This window comes from Candoia aspera, chromosome 2 (assembly GCF_035149785.1).
Source record: "Candoia aspera isolate rCanAsp1 chromosome 2, rCanAsp1.hap2, whole genome shotgun sequence".
NCBI classification, from domain to species: domain Eukaryota; kingdom Metazoa; phylum Chordata; class Lepidosauria; order Squamata; family Boidae; genus Candoia; species Candoia aspera.
In genome coordinates, this window is record NC_086154.1 from 104,136,740 (window position 1) to 104,158,046 (window position 21,307).

The 21,307-nt window shown below is 41.1% G+C and overlaps 1 protein-coding gene across 4 annotated transcripts in view; it reads left to right on the forward strand.

Annotated features, from left to right (window-relative positions):
* Positions 1-21,307, forward strand: part of B3GNTL1 (UDP-GlcNAc:betaGal beta-1,3-N-acetylglucosaminyltransferase like 1) — a 189,335-nt gene that overhangs the window by 135,660 nt on the left and 32,368 nt on the right. For all 4 annotated transcript variants that reach the window (XM_063292645.1, XM_063292647.1, XM_063292646.1 and 1 more), the window contains one exon: positions 4,214-4,338. In XM_063292645.1, the coding sequence (XP_063148715.1) occupies positions 4,214-4,338 (125 nt within the window). The remainder of the gene's footprint in view (positions 1-4,213; positions 4,339-21,307) is intronic.

Sequence of the window (21,307 nt, forward strand, 5' to 3'; positions counted from 1 at the left end):
GTGCTGAAATAAGTCATAGAACATTTAAATCACAGTATTCTTAATTATGGAATCTGATGAAAGTAGTAGTTCAAATGGGGAGATATTTATAATATGTGAGCACTGAGAATAGTATGTGGTGTAATAAATTCTACAAATATGCATGTGGCAACATACACACAAACACAGACACACACACAAACTTGGGCAGCAGGCTGCTCAGTAATTAGAACCATGTGGCTAACTTGACTTCACTTGGAGCATGACATGAAGAACAGAAGCCAGGTTAAATTTTGCCACTGACATAGCATCACCACAATGTTGAGCACAAGGGAAGAATAAATCTCACTAGAATGTTGGTTGAAGAAATTACTGTTTTCTTTTTCTGGTGGTTATGTTGTTTTTCACATTCCCACTGCAAGTATTCATTATTCCCTGCCAAATTCTTTAATACTCCTATTAGTATACCTGATAGAAACTTACGTAAGATACTTCTTTTCAGCATCAAAATATTGCAGTGGCTATGACTTGGTGCTTGCACAGGGGACCTTTCACTTTCACAATGGAAAACTGCAACTAAGTTGTTACCTACCCAATGGCAGAAAATAAGCAGACATTTTAAATCATTACTGCTGCATCTGTGGTATTTTGCCCCTATAGAAAACAATTTTTATATATCCTTTCATACTTACTAGATGTTCATCTGTACACACTACTGTGAGAACAGCACCCCAGAATATCAGTACTTAATTCATTTATATGAATCACTCAGAATCACATCTCAAAATTGGGTCTCAGAGAGAATCTTGCATCTGAATCATGAAGACTTTCAAGTGGGGATTCTGGATACACAAATGCATCCATAGTAGAGTATTTGCAGGGTAACTAGAAAGCTCTTGAATGACAAAAAGCTGGACAATATAGTTAGGCCTGATTTATACAAAAGCTTCCAGGTTAAGCTGCTTCTTTGGTTTTAAATTAAGTCATGTCAATTTTTCCAACTTCTCTTTCTTCTGTCTTTGCCTCTTGACAAATATGACTTTAAGAAAGAGTAAAGGTGGAAATGAGACTTTAGGTTTAGGTTTAGGTTAGGTTAGGTTAGTTTACAGAGCTTTATTCACACGAAAGGATTTGGAGTGTGAAAACTGCTTAGAATTTAGTTCCAAATATTAGGAAAATTTTAGGATCTGTTAAGATATGATGACAGTTTCCTGGTGGGAGATTTTTTTAAATAATTCTGAACATTTTTACTTTTTTCTATATTGGGGATCCATCCATCCATCCGAAACTAAATAAAGTCCCATGTAGTAAAGATTGAAGGGGAGGGAGACTTGGCTCATTTAACATAATTATTTTGTCTTCATTATATAATGCCTAAGGGAAAAAAATCAAAATACAAAGCAATATAGTTTTCATTGTTGAATTTTGTTCAAATATTGTTCATTTAAAATTATTTAACTTTACTCTTCAGCTGGAAAGGATCTTGGAGCTGCTTACTTATGAGCAATAAAAATAAAGCATAAAAAAGATGGAGAAGGAAGTGGGGAAACCTAAAGTTAAGCAGCAATTTGTAAGTTAAATAATTATTCTTAGGACTATTATGAAACACTTTAGGACAAGGAAGTAGCCAGTACAGCTGAGAATTCAACAAAACAAATAGAATGCCCTGCTTTCTATCTCCTCCTTCTGAAGCCTTCTGTTATAAATATATAGCATATTCTGCCCTCTATTTCTCTAGCCACCTAGCATGTATGTCGGTCTTCTGATTCATTTTCATTGTGATGCCACTAATCTTAGATGTCTTTCTATAAACCACATTTGTTTACACAGCATAGTCCCATGACAGCTCGGTAACAGAGTGGGTTGAAAAATGAACACTGTTTTGAGAACATTTGAGGATTATGTGTGTTATTTTACATTGTCAGATGATTATAGTGTTGCTATATTCAAACATGTTCATTCATCATCTTCATTTATATGAAGTAAGGCACAGAATTTGACAATAGGATTTTGAAATTGTGTCTTATATGAAGAAAGGTGGTTCACATGACTACTTATTGACACTTCATCTCACATACTGAAATGATTATGGAAATTTAGAGTGCTAATTTTTTTTTCTTGTCAAGGTGAGGTGACACGATATTTTTGCCAAAGCATAGTTTTTCCCAAGAAATGCATAGTTTCATAGTGCACAGCAATATTGTGTTGATGTCCTGGAGAATAAGATATGTCATTTGCTTCTTGGTAGCCTTGCAAATTGTAATTGGAAATCTGAAATATGTGCTATGCATGGTATGTTTATAGGAAGCAGGCTGGGTGTGAGTGACATTGACAAAATGTAGCAAAAGGTCTGTAGGACTGGATCTGTGGATGCTTTGTGCAGCCTCCCTTATGTTTACAGGAATCTCTTTTGACTGTTTAATTTACCAATTTCAATTTGTTATCTGAATTACTTTATGGGACGGAATAATTACGGTAGAAAAAAATCAAGGAAATGAAGACAATATGAGCAGAGATATATCTAATTACAATTTTTTTAAGTCACTACTGAGAAAAATTTCAGTGGATTGCAAATAAATGTCTGAGTTATTTTCTTTAAGGTGGCAGTAAGTTGCTCGTGGTGGTTGTCTTTCCTTTGACATCTTGGGCACCCATTTGCCTAGTTTTCCTGTTATGTCAAGTAATCCTCTCCTAGAGTTATTTAAATTTTATTTTCCAGCCTTGGCAGAAATGAACAGTCTGCGGCATGACCCAAATTTAAGATTGATGTTTTGATTGCATGCCCTTAATGGACGTTATTGAGAAAGCACATAAAGGGTGATAGTAACCCTGTAGTGGAATGCAAGCTGTAGAAAATCTCAGGTTCAGTAACTAGCACATCCAGTTAAAAGGAACAGGCACCAATTGATGGTTAACTATTCCTGAGATCCTAAGGAGTATTATACAGTACAGTAGGCCTACTCTACTTCAGTATAGTAGATCAACTTCCAGCATGAGGCCTTCTAGATGTCTTGTATTGTAACTATTTATTGCCCCAGCCAACATAACAGATGATCAGGCTAAAAAAGTGTAAAACAAACTACATATGGAAAGTACCAGTTTGGGGAAAAGCTGGATTAGAAAAATACAAATAATCTGATCTGATTAAAAACATTTCTGTAGTAATTTCTTTTGTCAGTCAACCTTCCTAATCTTACTCTCCTTCCTTCATTTCTAATTCCCTGCTCAGTGTCCCAATACTACCAAATTCTTTTGTGTACCTGGTGCATTCTTCTGTATTGTGGCTACCATAAGATAAGGTTGGATCTGGAAAATCAAAGCAGGTTCAGTTCTTTCTTCTTTGATGTTCATAGTTTCAATGGTAATAGAAAGATGAGATGATCTGGGAAACATTAGCTCATTTTCCCCCATCCCCAAAATTAGATTCTAAATTTTGGTGGAGGGAATACAAGTTCAAAACTATGATCAATTTCATCTTTCTAGATTCAGTTATAATTAATCTTCTGCCATGATAGTCATCTTGTTTGGAACAGAGACTGCAATTTCCATATTTCCATATAAGCAATATTTTTAAATGAAGGAAGCTAGTTTATGGACACTGGGTCATACAGTATAGTTTGCTTCCTTTGTACAAAAATTCTAATTTCTGCCTTTAATTATACAGAATACATAAAGATCCTTTGGGGAGGAGGTAACAAGTGACTCATCTCTTTTCAAATATTTATTTATTTATATTTTGAATTTTGTCTCTGTCTCGAAGAGCGACTCTTGAATGAAGTTTACACACACACACAGAGAGTACATATATAAATGATTGTGTGTGTGTGTGTATACACACACACACACACAAAATTCTGATTTTAGCATTAAATCTTCATGTGACTGGAAACCAAAGAAGGAGGTTCTTTAAATAACTTAATGATGCACAAAACAGTTAAATAAATTGACTATTTCAAAATGAAGAATGTTCTTTAAAGATTGAGGGGGGGGGTATTTTTGTTGTCAAAAATCAAACAGTATGAAAATACTTTTCCAAATATTTCCAATAGTGTAAAAGTTTTCTCATCACCTTAACTACAGTTTAGCTGTAGGAAATATTTCTAAAGATCCATTACATAAATTTATTCGTAAGTTCTAATGTAAGTTATATTAGACTTATAATGTTATAAGTCTTGGAAGGTAATTGTTTACTGTATAAGCCTCTTTTGATTTGAACAAAATATGTCTATTTCAGGGAACCCCAGAAGATCTGCTCTTCTTTTATGAACATCTTCGAAAAGGTGGTGGAGTGTTTCGAGTTGACAAGTGCCTCCTCCTCTATCGTTACCATGCACAGGCAGCTACTAATTCAGTTTTAGAGTAAGTCATGCTTTGTATCAAATGCCTTAGAGTGTTAGGTAGGGGGTTATAAGGAGGGCATTTACCTCCTTACAATAGTTGCATTTCTTTTGATAATTTGCCTGTAACAGTAACAATAAAAATTCATTAAACTTGTATGCTGCCCGACTCTCAACAACTCTTATCTCAGGTTATTTTTTAAAAATTGAAGTTTTACAGCACAGATCTGATAGCCCTAAAGTTAGTTATTATGAATGTAGCTATGATTTGATCCTATAATTTTTTTTTAACTGCTTGCTTCTTTGCTTTAATAATTTTAGTTGTCCATTTCATAAGCTCTCCATGTGATCCCAGACTAGAACTGAGTTTAGGACAGATCTATTTCTATTATATCAACTAAGTAAAGTCATACACGGGATACTGAGCTTTAACTCAATTGTACAACTCACCTGTATTTGTTCACAGAAGCCATACAGAGTCCTTCATAGAGTCTGAAACCTTAAAAACCCATCTTTGTAGAGTTTATGGGGATTCCATAATTAATGTTCCAAATGTTAAGAAAAACAGAAACATAGAGTGCTTTAGATTTTTCTGTCATTTGCTGAGATTCTTAACAAAAAAGTTTCCCCTACCACACATGTACATTTTGACAGAAAAATAGGAGCCCACAAAGTTTTACTCAGTGTAAGAATATCCTCATTAAATGTGAGCCATTGTACAGTGAAAAATGCTTTTTATAAAGCTTTACTATTGCATTAGTTGCTTAATAAGCATCTGTAGAAGTATTCAATGTATAATCTGTTTAGTTTCAAAGGTGCTGAGCAACATACTTGATATGTAATATTTCACATAAGAAAAAGGAAAAATTGAATTTTTGCCCAACAGCTGTTGTCCTGTATCAGTGATTTTTTTTGCAGTTGTTTATATCCATAGGTTATTGACTGGGATGAGTTTTTCAAATATAACAAACAACAAAAGGATTTATTGGAAAGAGTTTGATCACATAGTTGCCATAAGGAAGGAATAGAGAGAAAATAGAAAAAAGTAGAAAATTGGCTTCCTATGATTTCTTAAATGGCATCATATTGTTCAGTATTTGATAAGATTATTAGAATTTTTCAACCTTTTCTAATGATATTTCGAACTATTTGGAAGCCAGTTGTTCCTTCTGTGGGAAAAATGTTTTATTGGAAATGGATTTTTATGAATTAACAGCAAGCTGTTAAGTCCATTTTACAAGTTTGTGTGGCACAGACTCCTGGATTACAGCATACTTGGAGAATGTGAAAATGGCATAAAGCAGTTTCAGATGGGTTGTGTACATGGACAAACATGAAGCTTCCATTGTTTCTCTCTTTCTTTCTCCCACTCCCTCCCTTCTTCCCTCCTAAGGTTATCAGTTCTGAAATGAATAACATATTTCAACTTTGGAAAAAAAGTATTTCCCCAATGTAAGCCAAAAATATTGAATTCTGATTATTTTGTATAAATAATACAGTTCTTGAAACACTCAGGTCCACACTACATAAGGTGACAATTGTGCATATTTCAGATCTGGAGCCCTTGATCTGAAAAAGAATCATGGGAGAACTTCAAATCATGCCTTTTATTGCAGTCTCTATTCCAGTATTTCTCAACCTTGGGAACTTTAAGATGTGTGGACTTCAACTCCCAGAATCCATGGCTGGCTGGGGAATTCTGGGAGTTGAAGTCCACACCTCTTAAAGTTGCCAAGGTTGAGAAAAACTGTTCTATTCTGACTGAGAAATTTTTCTCTTTTAGTTGCTTGAGGGGAAAGCCATGCAAGTCAGTGTACAAAAGCTTCTAAAAGCCACATTGTGATTCAGACTGTTCCCTCTTCCTGACTGGGTTCCTATAATGGAAAGGGCCAAGACGGGTCTGTGCAGTGACCTTTATGTCTCTCAGGTTTTCAGAATCCCAGTCCCAAACATACGTATATGTTGTGTTGTTCATTGATAACAATAAAAGGACTGTGAAACCTAAAGTCAAATGATATATACTCCTTGGCCACTGTGTTGACTGATGCCTACATAATGCTGTCCTGTACGAATTTCAACTGTCTCAGCAAATTTTTCCTTCATAAGCATTTCAGGATATAAATATTTCCATTGAGTCACTGATTTCAGGATAAAATTATTCTTTGGACTTGTCAGAGGCCTATTTTATTTATTTGCTAGTTTTATAACCTATCTTTTCTCAGGAGTTCATATCAACATACAGAGCATTCCCATCCCCTCACAACCAGCCTGTGAGGGAAATACTAATACTAATCTACTAGATTAGGTTGCTCATCTGGAGCTCATCTAACTATGCAGAGGGTGTGTTAAGCTCATGAATCTCAGATGCCTCATGGAGCTGAGGATCATACATCTACCTGTCAGACACCTAAAAAAACAGAAAAGGGTATCTCCACATAATCAGAAGGATTGACTGGTCTGCAGAGGTATACATCAGCAAACATGGGGGTAAGAAATCAGGAAAGGTGAACAGAAATGCCACTGAGCTGCTGTCTTGAGCCAAGAAATAACTGGTAGAGATTAGAGATTATGGTATTTGCTCCTCCTTGCAACTGACTGGTTATTTTTGATATCAAACTGATATCATTTTTGTCCCCCCATTGGGAGATAGAATTTGAGGATGTTGCCTGTTTTTTCTCTGTCTGATCTGAACAGAAACATCTTGTCAATAATTCATTGAAATTCACCATTTTCACTCTCTTCTAGAATATTTGAAATCAAGTATTAATATTTGAAATCAAGTATTCAGAATATATGAATTAAGATTGAAATGTAGGTACTGTATATAATCGTAGTTCTCTGAAACCATACTTAAACAATCTGCCTTTTAATACATGTAGCTTCAGAAATTAATCTTTGTGATGATTACTAAAGAATATAGGTTGTTTGAAAAAGGTGTGGCATCTAGTATTTTGAGTAAAGATAGCAATTAGCCTAAAGTATCAGTGTTCTAATCACAGTTTGTCAGGGCTGACATGCCCCACAGGCAGAAACTAAGCAATTAGAAACTATCTAATTTTGTAATTCCCATTACAGGAGGAAAAGGAAGAAGTTAATGTCTGATTGGCTAGTGGGGAAGTTAAGTTTTTTTACATTTGGTGACATCTAAATGTAAGAATTAATTATTGTTTTTCCCCCTCTGGGAATTCCCACAATTAATTTGTCCTGCAGAATAGATTACTGAAAGGCAAAAGGAATATGTGAAGAAGGAAAAAATCTCACTCTCATAGTCTCCTGGGCTAGAGGCATAGGAATATTCTGTTAAATGACAGATACTGTAGAATCTAACTGATGTAATATAAATATAATTAATAGAAACAATAATACATTTAGCTGCCCACTTACAGATATTTTAATATTGTCACCTAACAATATTTAAAATATATTTTAGCCTATCCAATAACATATTTGGACTTTGAGGCTGACCAGGCACAGTAGCGTAAACAGATTGGTATGTTATTGTTTTCAGAGAAATTAGTTCTAGGGCCTTTTCTGAACCTTCTTTTGCTTCCCTACAACTGTGGTTATTTTAATAGTAAATTGTTATGTCCTGAGGAATTAAACCCATGATTTTTTTAAAAAAATCTATAATTGTGTTTTCCATATTGTGTATCAGTGCTGGTATTTATAGGAGGAGAAATTGCAGATTTTAAATATTCAAGATCTTATGTCTCCTAAATGGTCTAGAGGACATGATGAAATTATATCAAAGAAGAATAATTTAATTCCAGAATAAAGTTATTAAAGCATATCTATATTGTTTCTTGGCTTTTAACGGCAATGGTGGTAGTTTAAGATGCAGGGTGGTGCTGTGGTAAGGGTTGGATTATCATTGGGGAGTTTTTATTTCTTAAACATTGATCAGTAACCACAAGGAAACATAGTTGATTTGACCCCCCCCTTTTTTTTTTGCATGCCATTCCCCACTGCTTTTGAGTGTTTTGTTAGCGCAAATACTTGATGGGACATATGACCTTATTTTTCCAGTTCCATTCATAAGATAAGAAAGGCAGGGTGGGGAGTGACAGTCATATTTTTAATGTAGTTTCACTACAAAATAGTCACTGTGATGAACCAAAAGAAATATAATAAAAGAATGTGTTCTGATCTGATCGGCTAGGTTCTGATCGTCAAAATTATTAAAAGATCACAGGAATTTCAGGGATGGCAAAGAATATCTTACTCTTTTAGTACAATTTAAAGTTCCTTTTCATTGGGATTATGGACTATGGAGCCCCAGTTTGGCACTCCCTGGTCCTTATGACATACTGATGTTGCTTCTGGCTATGAAATTCGTGTGAAAATTGAAATTAACCAGTGAGAATCTTCTCTGGAGGTAGTTTATGTAACTTTTAAGAACTGCGTTTAGTTTCATTTGTTTCAAACAGTTTCTTAATTGCTACTTGCAAGTTGCTGCAGTTCCTTTCCCTTGCACCTGTGTTGGCTCTGGGAGTCTGGGAAAATGGCATTCCCTTATCCTCCAAGGCAGGAATCCCAGCTATTGGCCCTGGGAGCAGCCCAATGTACAAGACAACCTAGGTGAACCGGAAACCCTAAGGGGGAAACCCCAAATCATCTGTCTTTTGACACTCCTTAAGCTACATATTTTACCAATATTAGTAACATTAAGCTGTGCTCATTACAGGTTTTCACAGAACTCACATCTGTAATTATCATGAAATTAGCTTGAAGGCCTAGTCACACACTGCTCTGCATGAACCCAAGATCTACCCCCTGTTTGTCCTTATGACACAACCTGAAGCTACGAAAATATTCCCAAGGTAAAGCGCAATGGTACAGACTTTCTGGCTTAACCCTGGCAGGAAAGAGCATGTGAGGGCTGGAGTGCAAATTTGGATGCATGTTTCTTCCTTGCCTCAGCTCCTTTAGACTTTCACTACAGGAACCCAGTTCCTTACGGGCCAAACTACACTCTGTGGGAACAGTGAGTTTACAATTTAGTCAGAATGTGAGCCATACTTTCATGATAATAAGCAGCCCCAGGCAGCTCCCATCCACATGAGGACTGTGGCACTGAAAGAAGAGAGTTAAGCCTCTTCATTTGGTCTGTGCTGCCTTCCTCCATCTGCTTTTTGCCTGCAGTAGTGCTGCTTGCTGCAGATAGTATCTTAAAAGTACTGTTCAGGTATTCACTTGAAAGGATGACAGTGAAAACTAAAAAGGGTTGGAGCCATGCATACATCTCCATACCCAAGTTTCTAGTGTATAGAAGTTTCTCTTTATTTTGGCATGTATGCATTGTAAAATTCTGGTAATATTTCTAAGCACCATTGGTTGAATGGACTTAGAAGCCTCCCCACAATTTGAACTCTAGCCTTATCAAGGTGTCTTCATCTATTTATTATATTTATATCCTACCTCTACACTTAAAATACTGTTTGAGGAAGGTAATGAGAATATTTTGGTAAATTGAAAAAAAATATATAATTAAAAGTAAAGCACAACAAAAGTAATAGGAAGCAGTGATATTTCCCCTGCCCAGGAAGCCTTTACTGGACCTAACAATCCTGGTGAATTTTTGTCCAGTCTCCAGCCTTCCCTTTTAAGAGAAGTTTGTTGAGAAGGTGGTCAGGTTAAGGCTTCAGAGGGCCCTAGACCCTTTCCAGTCAGGTTTCAGACTGGGACATAATACTGAGATGTCATTGGTCACATCTCAGTATTGATGTTGCTGATGACCTCTGGTGGAACCTGGACAGGGCTAGTGCAACCATCCTGGTTCTCAATAACTTTCTGTACCATCAACCATGGTATCCTTCTGTACTACCTACAGGGATTAGGAGTAAGAGGCATGCTTCTGCTTTGTGAGCTGCACTGGTTACCAGTCAATAGGCTTCCAGGTGCAATTCAAGCTGCTTGTTATAACCTATAAAGTCCTTCATGGCACAGGTTATTTGAGAGACCATCTAACTTCCATAGTTTTTGCCCATCCTATGTGATCAGGCAGTTGGCATGCTTCAGGTCATTGATAGGATATAGGAAGTCGGTCTTTTAGGTGCAGCACCTACCCTCTGGAATGATGTCCCCCACCCAGAGATTTGTATGGCCCCCATCTTGACCCTATTCAAACAAGTTCTTCAGATTTGGCTATTTCCCCAGACCTTTGACTAGAGTGGATGGTAGATGTTTGGTTTAGTAGTGTTGGTGTTTAATGTGTGATTGTTTTCCTCTTGATATAATAGTGCTTTCAGTTTTGTGAGTATGTTGGAACTTCTTTTGTGAGCAATTTCAGTTCTTTGTATGGTCATCTCCCATATAGACTACTGCAATGCGCTCTGCATGGGGCTACCCTTGAAGAGTATCCGGAAGCTTCAGCTGGTCCAGAATGCAGCCGCGCGGGCCATTTTTGGTGCCCCTAGGTCGGCACATATAACACCTTTGCTGCGCGAACTGCACTGGGTGCCAGTTTGCTTCTGGGTCCAATTCAAGGTGTTGGTTATCACCTTTAAAGCCCTACATGGCATGGGGCCAGGTTACCTGAGGGACCATCTCTTCCCCATTACATTGGCCCGCCCCACCCGATCATCCAGAGAGGGCATGTTACGGACCCCGTCTGTAAGAGAATTTCATCTGGTGGGACCCAGGAAACGGGCCTTCTCTGCAGTGGCCCCCGCTGTTAATATTTTGGGAACTGTGTTATAAAGGTTGCATGGGAGGTAGAATATTATGTATAGATAAACTTAAACGTATCTTGCCATCAGTTCTGAGAAAGGATATTAGAATCAAGGAAGCTTATAGTGCCAGATCAAATACTATTTTAAAGCAAGGCTATTTTATAAAGGTGGATACGTTTTGCTTGGTAGATGTCTCTTGTAGAACCTAAAAATACTGTGCAGGATGATGATAGATGACTATTAAGCAGCTGGAGATGGATTTCTTATACTTTGCCATAGGAAAAGCATCTTGTAGTCCTCAAGGCTGATTCATTACATTTTGTGCAAAGGTCACTACATCTGTTCCTCTGTTTAGAAAAACTAACTTCAATTTTTCACGGTGAGAAGGAACACTTTTACCAAGTGTAGAACAATTTTGTAATGGACTCTTCAATCTTAAATTGGGGATAGAACACCCCAATTCCTGTTCATTTGTTTTAAAGGAAGTTATTTGCCTCCCTATAAGAGCCTAGAAGAATGTGCTAGAGTTTCTACTAATGTGTAATTTTGAAATGTTGTGCAGCATTTGTAACATCCCGTATTAACATTTATTTGGGAATACTATAGCTTATAAAAATGGATTAACAGGCACGTCAAAAGATACCAGCAGCCTTTATGCTGCCTATTAAATTTTGCTCTTCTGTGGTTATATTTTTTGTATCAAATCCAAATTTTGTTGTTAGCTGGAGGGATAGTGAATATTACGTCCAATGGTCTTCAGGCTGAAATTTCATACACACTGGCTATTCCAAGTTGCTGCATATTTTTATGAAAAAATGCATGAAATGCATATTTTATGAAAAAATGTCCAAGTTATGATACCCACTGTGATGATGAAGCATTGAACTGCCATAAAGAGATTGGCTATCCTTGGAGGTAAAGAAATGAATGTTCCCTCAATTCTTGAGATTTATTTAATAATTCCTACGTGCAATCACCATGTTCCACATTTTATTTTTGCTTTTATAATTATCTTGTCATAATTAGGATTTGTGAAATCATGGCTCATTAAAAAATTAGTTTTTTCACTGTTTTCATTTCAAGCACATTATGCTTTTACCAAAAGTTTCAAAAAACTCAGAAAATGTTATTGTTGGACAATAGAGAATTATTACCTGCAGTTTGAATTATATGGAAAAATATTCCTTAAATTATTAAATAGCTTTGGGCGTGACTAACTAAATTTAGTTTATACATTCACAATTCACCATGCTTCTCCATATCTTTCTACGCTTGCTTCCTGTAAGGATCGTCCTATTATAAATAACGTGCAGACGCTGCTTCGAGCAAACAGGTTCAGGGTTTATTTAGACAGGTACTTGTCCAGTAAAAAGCCGAGAGTAGCGTAGCCTGTTACAGATTACAAATATATCCCCTCTTTCCCGCCAGAGTTCCTCCCCCCCCACCCTTGCTCCGCCCCTTCTCCGGATTTCCTTATTTGGTTGTGATCGAGCCATGACTGCGCATGTCTCAACCACACCCTACCTGTTCCTGCCCTGCTTGTTGTCGGGACAATGGCGTTGATGGTTGAGTGCTGGCTCCTCTCAGGTAGGATATTTTCAGGCTATTGCTTTCTTTTGTTTTTCTAACTACTTCTCCTTTTCCTCTCTCTACTTGAGGCTATCTGTTGTCATGTTTGCGCTGCCATGCATTTGCCCCATGGCAGTGCACTCGTGACATACTGCCCTTCCCCAGCGGAAAGTTGAGGGTGGTGTTTTGGGGAAGAGGGGGGGGTCCCAAGGGGGAAAAAAGTCCTTTTAAACTGCTGGTTTGGCAGGGTATGCGTCGTGGAACTCGCGGACTAAGTCGGGGGCTCGCATGTCGCGGGCCGCTACCCATTCGGGTTGGGGAAAATGTCGCCATTTTATTAAATATTGGAGGGTGCCCCTGTACTTGCGGGAGTCCAGTACTTCTTGTACTTTGAAATGCTGCTGCTCGTCGATCATGATGGGCGCTGGGGTTGGTTCTTGCGGATGCCACCGCGAGTGTTGGATTGCTGGCTTGAGGAGGCTGCAGTGGAATACTGGGTGCAGCCGTTTTAGGTTGTGCGGGAGGTCTAGTTTTACCGTGACCGGGTTTACTATTCCTGTGATGGGGAAAGGGCCTATGAATTTTGGCGCCAGCTTTTTGGAAGGTTGGGTTGACTTGATAAATTTCATTGAGAGGTATACCAAGTCCCCTATTTGGAAATTCGGCTGTTCGCGTCTGCGTTTGTCGGCGTGGAGTTTGTATGTGGCTTGCACTTCCCTGAGCGCGTCTTTGATGACTGGCCAGGACTCTGCAATTTTTGTGCCCCATTCTCCGGCGTCTATCGGTGCCTCTGATGGCTGCGGGAGCTCAGGTATGGGGACGAAGTCTCTGCCCGAGACTACGGCGAATGGGGTTTTCCCCGTGCTTTGATGGACGGCGTTGTTGTACGCCGTCTCTGCGAGTGGAAGTAGCTCGACCCAGTCGGATTGTTGGTAGTTCACATAAGCATGTAAAAATTGTTCTAGCGTCGAGTTAAGGACTTCGGTTGCGCCATCTCCGGCAGGGTGGTTTGCTGTTGTGAGGGCCTTTTGGTACCGATGAGTTTTAGGAAGGCCTTCCAGAATCAGGAGGTGAAGTTTGACCCTCTTTCTGTGATTATACGGGGTGGGCAGCCGTGTAAGCGGTACACGTGGGTCAGGAATAGCTTCGCCAGTTGCTGTGCCGTTGGGACGGAGGCGCGGGGCACGAAGTGCACTTGTTTGGAGAAGAAGTCTTTGACGACCCAGATGACCATTTTCTTTTGGCTTGGTGGCAATTCGACGATGAAATCCATGGAGATTTCTTCCCATGGTCAGGCGGGGCTAGCTACTGGCTGCAGTAATCCCTGGGGTTTTCCCGGCAGTCGTTTGGTCGCTGCGCAGACAGGGCAGGACTTTATGTATTCCTTGACGTCTTTCTGCATCGATGGCCACCAGAATTGGCGCCGGAGCAAATGGAGAGTCTTAAGGAATCCAAAGTGCCCTGCCTGCTTGCTATCATGTGAACGCCCAAGTACTGTCGCTCGCTGTGTGTTCGGGACATACAGCCGCTGTCTAACCCATGCGAGTCCCTGCTCCATTGTCACTTTCCCGGGGTTTGCCAGGAGCCATGGGTCAGATTTCAGTGCGGACTCGAATTCTGCCTGAATCCCCCCCAGTTCTCGTGCGCGCCTGCGGCCCGGGTTGAGTGGCTCTGCCGGTGTTTGTGCAGTGTGAGGGTTGGCCCGATCCACGGCGTGGCTTCTGGTAGTCACTGTCAGGCCCAGTTGGGATGCGGAAAAGACTGTTCCCATAACCTCGGGGGCCGGTTCATCATCCTGGGGCAGTCGAGAGAGTGCGTCTGCTAGGAAGTTCTTCTTCCCCGGGATGTATTTCAATGCAAAGTTGAACCGGCTGAAGAATTGTGCCCAGTGGATTTGCTTTGGGTTTAGGCGTCAATGCGTTCAAAGGGCTTCCAAGTTCCTATGGTCTGTCCATACTTCGAAGGGGTGGGTTGCCCCCTCTAGGAAATGCCGCCAGTGGTCTAGGGCTGTTTTCATGGCGAAAGCTTCCTTCTCCCAAACATGCCAACGCCGCTCCGTTTCGGAAAATTTCTTAGACAGATATGCGCAGGGTTTAAGGACTCCAGCGGCGTCTCTTTGTAGTAGGATGGCTCCAATGGAGAAGTCGGAGGCATCTACCTGCACTACAAATTCCTTTTCAGGATCAGGGTGGGCTAAGATGGGTTCGGAAGTGAATAGGGTTTTCAACCGGTCGAATGCTGCCTGACATTCGGGTGTCCAGTTGAGTACCGCCCTCGGGTTTTTCACTCTGCGGGTCTCCCCCATGCCTCGCATGCATAACAAGTCCGTGAGTGGCAGTGCAATTTCAGAAAACCCCGGTATGAAATTTCTGTAGTGGTTGGCGAATCCTAAGAAGGATTGTAGTTGTCTGCGCTTTCAGGGCCTTTCCCATTCGAGGACGGCCTGGACCTTGCCCGGGTCCATTTCCACCCCCTGTACAGATATCCTGTAGCCCAAGTAATCTAAGCTAGATTTGTGGAACTCGCATTTCGAGAGTTTAATGTACAGTTTGGCGTCTCTGAGTTTAGCAAGTACTCGTCGCACGAGTTCCACATGATCTCTTTCATTTTCTGAGTAGATTAAGATGTCGTCAAAATACACCAGCACGCCTTTAAACAAAAACTCATGTAACACTTCGTTAATGAGTTGCATAAAGACTCCCGGGGCTCCCGCTAGGCCGAATGGCAGGACTTTGTATTGGAACGAGCCCAATGGGCAGTTAAAAGCCATTTTCCATTCGTCGCCCGCTCTAATTTGTACCTGGTAGTATGCCTCCCTCACATCTAACTTGGAGAAAACCTTCCCCGTGCACAGGTGTGCCAATAGTTGCTTTGCTAGAGGTGTTGCATACTTGTTACAAATAGATACAGCGTTCAAATTTCGATAGTCCGTGCAAAGTCGTAGAGTCCCATCCTTCTTTTCGCGGAAAAGTACAGGCGCACCGACCGGGGAGTTTGCCAGTTCGATGAACTCCCGCGCAAGATTTTTGTCAATGAATTCCCGCAATGCCGTCATTTCCCGCCGCGACATCACATATGTTTTTGGCCTTGGGAGGTGGACATCGGGGAGGAATTCAATGCGACAGTCCGTTTTCCTGTGGGGGGGTAGTTCGTCGGCTTCTTCCTCCCCGAATACGTCTGTCAGGTCGGCATATTGTGCCAGCAATCCTTCCAGTGGGGAGTTCTCTCCAGGAGGTTGAGCGATTTCTCCCCTCCCTACTAACACCGCAGAGTCTTTGATGTTGGTCGGCACTTGGTAGGTCCCGTTGGCAAGTTCGATCGATCGGGCCTTCCAATCGATACGGGGGTTGTTGCGGGTTAGCCATGTGATGCCCAGCACGACCATGGGCCGGCTTACCGGGGCGACCACAAATTGTATAGCTTCCTGGTGTGTGCCCAGCCAAAGGGTAACTACCCCCGTCCCCAGGGTTGCCGGTCCCCCTCCCGCTGTGGAGCCGTCTAGTTGCTGGAATTCCAGTGGTTCCGGGAGGGGAATGCAAGGTGACTTCAAGGCCGCGACTTTGGAGGGGTGGATTAGATTTCTGGAACAACCAGAGTCTATAATGGCCCCTGCTGTGACAGTTTGGCCCTCAAAAATCAGTTCGATGATGATCCTGAGGATCGGGGCGTATTTACTCACGTTGCTAGCCCTGCGCATCTCCTCTACCACCTGTCCCTCCACGCCGTTCAGAACAGGTGGAAGTCGTTTCCCGCTGGTCGCGTTGGTGAGTCGGAGGCGTCCTCCTCAGAGTAGAAGTCCTCTGTCTCCGTTGTGGCAGCGACTTTCCTGGCCAGTGTTCGCGGCCGTGGTTGGGGTCTGGGGACCGGTTTTGGCGTCATCTTGGGCGGTTGGTTCCTCATCCGAGGTTCGCTGCAGTCCGCCGCTCTGTGACCCTCTCTGCCGCATTTGAGGCATAGCCCTCGGGTCAGCCGCCATTGCCATTCTTCATCCCATGGCGTTCTCTGTGGTGGTGTCGGTCTTCTGTCTTGGGTGGCCATCTCGTCGCTCCGGGTCGCCATGCGGAAGACGTCCTTCGCATGCTCGGTCTTCCCGGCTAAACGTATCTATTCGTTTAGCGAGTCCGGGTTGTCCCGGTACACTGCCCATTGCAGGATGTCACAGTTAAGGCCCCGTTTAAATAAGTCAGTTAGTGTAGCTTCCCCCCATTCCGGGACTTTCCTGGCTAGGACTTTAAATTGCAGCGCGTATTCTGCTACGGATTTCTGTCCCTGTTTGAGTCCCATAAGGGCGACTTTGGCTTTGTCCTTAGCTAGTGGGTCTTCAAAGTAGTCTCTCAGTGCCGTTAGGAATGCGTTACAGGTAGCCAGGGCTGGGTCCCTAGAGTCCAGCATCTGTACATACCAATCCGCGGCTCTGCCCCGCAATTTGGTGGCTATGGCCGAGACTGTTGCCCTCTCAGAGGTAAAGTTATGGCCCTGTTGTAGTACATAATCAGTCACGTTTGCCAGAAAGAAGGAGAGGTTTGCCAGCTCACCGTCAAACTTCACGCCAAAGTCTTTCGTGACTTCACCCCTCGGGTTGCTTTTCGGGCGCGCTTGAGTCGGGGTAGGTGCGGCCGGAAGATTTGCGTGCCGGTGGGCTACGATGTCTTGCACCCAATCTCCATCCCTCGGGGCCGGCGGTTGGTGAGGTGAGTTGCCGTCGGGCTCCCTTGGTCTTGCTGCCACTATGTTCGTCGCGATGTCTTGGAGTGCCTGCGCCATGGATTGCATCGTGACCTCGATCGACCATATTCGGGTCTCGATTCCTTGGCACCAGTCTCTTTGCGCTTCTGCCGCCTGCTGCTCCGTCTGTCGTTTGGTTAGTACTTTCGCTGATGTTCCGACGGAGTGGAGTTGTTTCGCTTCGCGGGGTGACTCTGGTTGGGGTTCGGAGGCGTCGTCCCATTCCAGAGTGTCCGGCTCGTCCAGGACTACTTCTAGGTCCCCCAGCTGTATGGAGTCTTCTTCGTTGTGGCATTGTGCCGTTGCAGTCAGGGACCACACTGGTGTGGCCATCGCTAGCTTATTCTCTCACAAAAAAAAATTCTTGGTAGAGGCTAGCGGGTTTGGAGAGTACTCTTGGCTTTATGTAAGGATCGTCCTATTATAAATAACGTGCAGACGCTGCTTCGAGCAAACAGGTTCAGGGTTTATTTAGACAGGTACTTGTCCAGTAAAAAGCCGAGAGTAGCGTAGCCTGTTACAGATTTCAAATATATCCCCTCGTTCCCGCCAGAGTTCCTCCCCCCCATCCTTGCTCCGCCCCTTCTCCGGATTTCCTTATTTGGTTGTGATCGAGCCATGACTGCGCATGTCTCAACCACACCCTACCTGTTCCTGCCCTGCTTGTTGTCGGGACAATGGCGTTGATGGTCAAGTGCCGGCTCCTCTCAGGTAGGATATTTCCAGGCTATTGCTTTCTTTTGTTTTTCTAACTACTTCTCCTTTTCCTCTCTCTACTTGAGGCTATCTGTTGTCATGTTTGCGCTGCCATGCATTTGCCCCATGGCAGTGCACTCGTGACACTTCCATCTTATTCATATACTACTTCAATTTGCTGCTTTTTATCCTGCAAATGTCTTGCTGCCTTCTTTCTAAAGATCCTTTTAACCATGACTTTCTCCATCTTATCCTTCTTTCAAGCCATGCACTCTTCCTTCACATTTGTTTTGTGGTTCAGTCCTCATTAACTTTCTGTATATAGCCAAAGTTCTACTTTTGTTTTGATCACTCACCTTTGCGTTCAAACCACTTTCCTCATCAGTCCTTCATTCTTGACTCTTCTCTCTCATCTTGTTTTATCACACACACTTTCTTAGTAACCCATTCAACTTATCTCTGTGTTTCTCCTCACATAGCCAATTCTGCCCTCAGTGTTTGTCAGTGCACTGCATTTACCTCTTAGACGATGGGATCCAGGCAACAGTAAGCTGGTTTGCAAGGTTGTTTCTAGGTCTGAGACCTTAGGTTAGTATGAGCATGCTTGGAGCAAGACTGGGCTTTGGTTGTATTTGTGGTATATTGGCCAAAATAACACCATGTCATTACTGTTAGGAGTGCAACAAGTAACGTGGAATTGCTTAAGGCTGATAATCTAATACGTTCTTTCTTTGCCTTATTGCAAAATGTAAAAATAAATGTAGTTTATTACGATATATGCTACATTAGAATATTATTTTTGTGTTGTGTGGGTGCTTAACTAAAATTGAAATGACAAGAATTGGGTGTAGAATTATGGTCCAGATACTAATGAAAATAATTTGGCATATTTTACTCTTATGTAAATGCTTTTTTTCCAGTTTATGACCAGTTGCTTCTTTGAGTCCACTGATGTTAAAAATTTTATTAGATATGTGGTGGGTGTTCAGTGTGCATATTTCAACTCTTCACACCCTATTCCTTGTTGTATATAAGAAATAAAACAAATGCAGCCAGATATTATTTAGAAAGAAAAAACAAGTCTCCTCTCTGGGTCCCCACTAAACATTATTCAGGGCATCCACTAAGAGATAAGACTCATGCAGCTTCATTTGGCTTCATTCCATCTAGATTTGTCACAGATTTCACCACCAGATACTATATTGTGTGGTTCTACCTTCACCTAAAGTCAGATCACAGACTTTAAATAATGGTTTCGCCAAGGTAGCTTTCTATCTTGGCAATTTGTAACAATATACCACGTAGTATTATTGTTTATTGTTGCTTTATACTTCCTCACTTTGAGGCATGTGTTTGAGTCTATAAGATCTGGATATATGCTATACTGCTGGTCACGTAGTAGGCAAATTCGTGTGGACACCGGTCAGATAGTATGTTTTGCCAGTGTTTGTCTAGTTCCTACTTCGGGCATGAATGTTCAAGAATACAAACCCAGCCTTAAAAGTAGCTTCATGTTGAATGCAACCTTGAACAACTGTGCTTTGTAAATTCATTTCACCTGGGACATTATTTCAGTGGATTATATATTAATATTTGTAATAATTTGTAAACTCATATAATTCATAAAGATGTACAGGTATTATGCTATTTTGTACATTTTTTTCCTTTTAACTATGACTGATAACTTAGATACAGTATTCTATCCTACCAAATTAAGATCTGAAGGAGGAGATTTTAACTGTCAAATATAGGAGTAGAAATCCTGTTTTAGTAAATTATCTTTTTTTTCTTTTGAGCCCTGTAGAAGTAATTTTTAACAGGCTTGGCTCACCAGCAGTATAATACTTAGTCTTTTGTCTCTGGAGAGGAGAGAGCTACAAATCCTATTCTAGGTGAAAAGTTGAAGAATTTGATTACTTGGTCTTGTCCCAGTTCCCATTTTCCCACATCAAGCGGTTTGGCAAAAGCCACAATCTTTTGTTACGGGAGAACCAAATTTTAAACAGTGAGAAAATTTCTGTTCAGAATCAAAGAATCTTGACAAGAGTAAGTAAGCTAGCTTAGACGTGTTATTCCTTTATCTTGCTAGCTTTGTTGATCTTATAGTGAAAGAAATATTGTCCTCTCCACTTCTTACAGATGCTTCCAGTAGAGTCCATATTTCATAGCCCTAGACAAGTTTCAGCTTTATACTGTAGGGACATAAGAATTCTGTTACATCTTCCAGTATTTTGATTCCAACTGGGAGCAGCCAGATACCTTCGGAAAGATTCCAAGCAAGAGCATCAGAAAAATAGTATTTTGCTGTTTATCCCAACTTTCTGGCTTTTAGAGATATTCTTTCACAAAACATGGTATTTCTACATAGCTACTCTTATTTCTCCTTTCCATAATACTTTTCAGATTATCTAGTTCTCCTTTCCTATGTATTCTTTTTTTTGTCTTACTTTAAAAATTAGTCTGAATTCCTTGAATTTCTAGAATGATTTAAAGTCCAATAAATAATTTTGTATGTTTTTTTTTTCAACACATCATGGTTAGTACTTGTAATGGTATGTGAGAGACTTTGAAAGACAAGGCAAAGAGATGCTGCCTAGGGAACAGTCAGATAAGAGAGGGCATAGCCCACAGCTGCATAATGGGTAGAGAAAGAAGCTCAGAAGGGATCCTCCTTAGCTTCCCAGGAGATGGTGGATTGCTTTCACCCTTCCTAGGTAGACCAGACAGGAAACGTGACCAGATGAGCTAATTCTACTAGTAAGGCTACATTAACAGAATTTTACAAGTCTGAAAGTACAAATCTCCCGCCGTCTCCTTTATAGCCTGGGAAGCTAGGAAGGGTCTCTTCTGAGTCTCCTTCTCCACCCACTGTGCAGCTGTGGGCTATGCCCTCTTTTTTCTGACCGCAAAAAGATTTTCCTTTTGCTGCCCCGTCTTTCAAGGTCTTTCTCACATACCATTACAGTACTGTAATTGGATTCAATCACAAGAGAGTTATTTGCTCTAGATCAGCTGCACACATACTATAGTCCTACATCAGGTTATACAAATGTTCTGCCAGGTGTCCAAGCAGTGATCAGGTGCCCAGACAACTGGTTCTTTTAGATCCAGAGACAATAAGCACACCAGTGAATAAAGAGATTTTAAGCTTTATTATAAACTTAAGCAAACAGGTTTAAACAGAAACATAGTTTAGACAGATTAAATAGAAGCATACACAGCATAATACGAAGAAAGGAAAATCATAACACACCAAGCATGTTGGTACCCAGTCTCCCATAAGATGTCAGGAGCCCCTTAATAAAGACAGCGGAGAAACCCCAGGGCGGC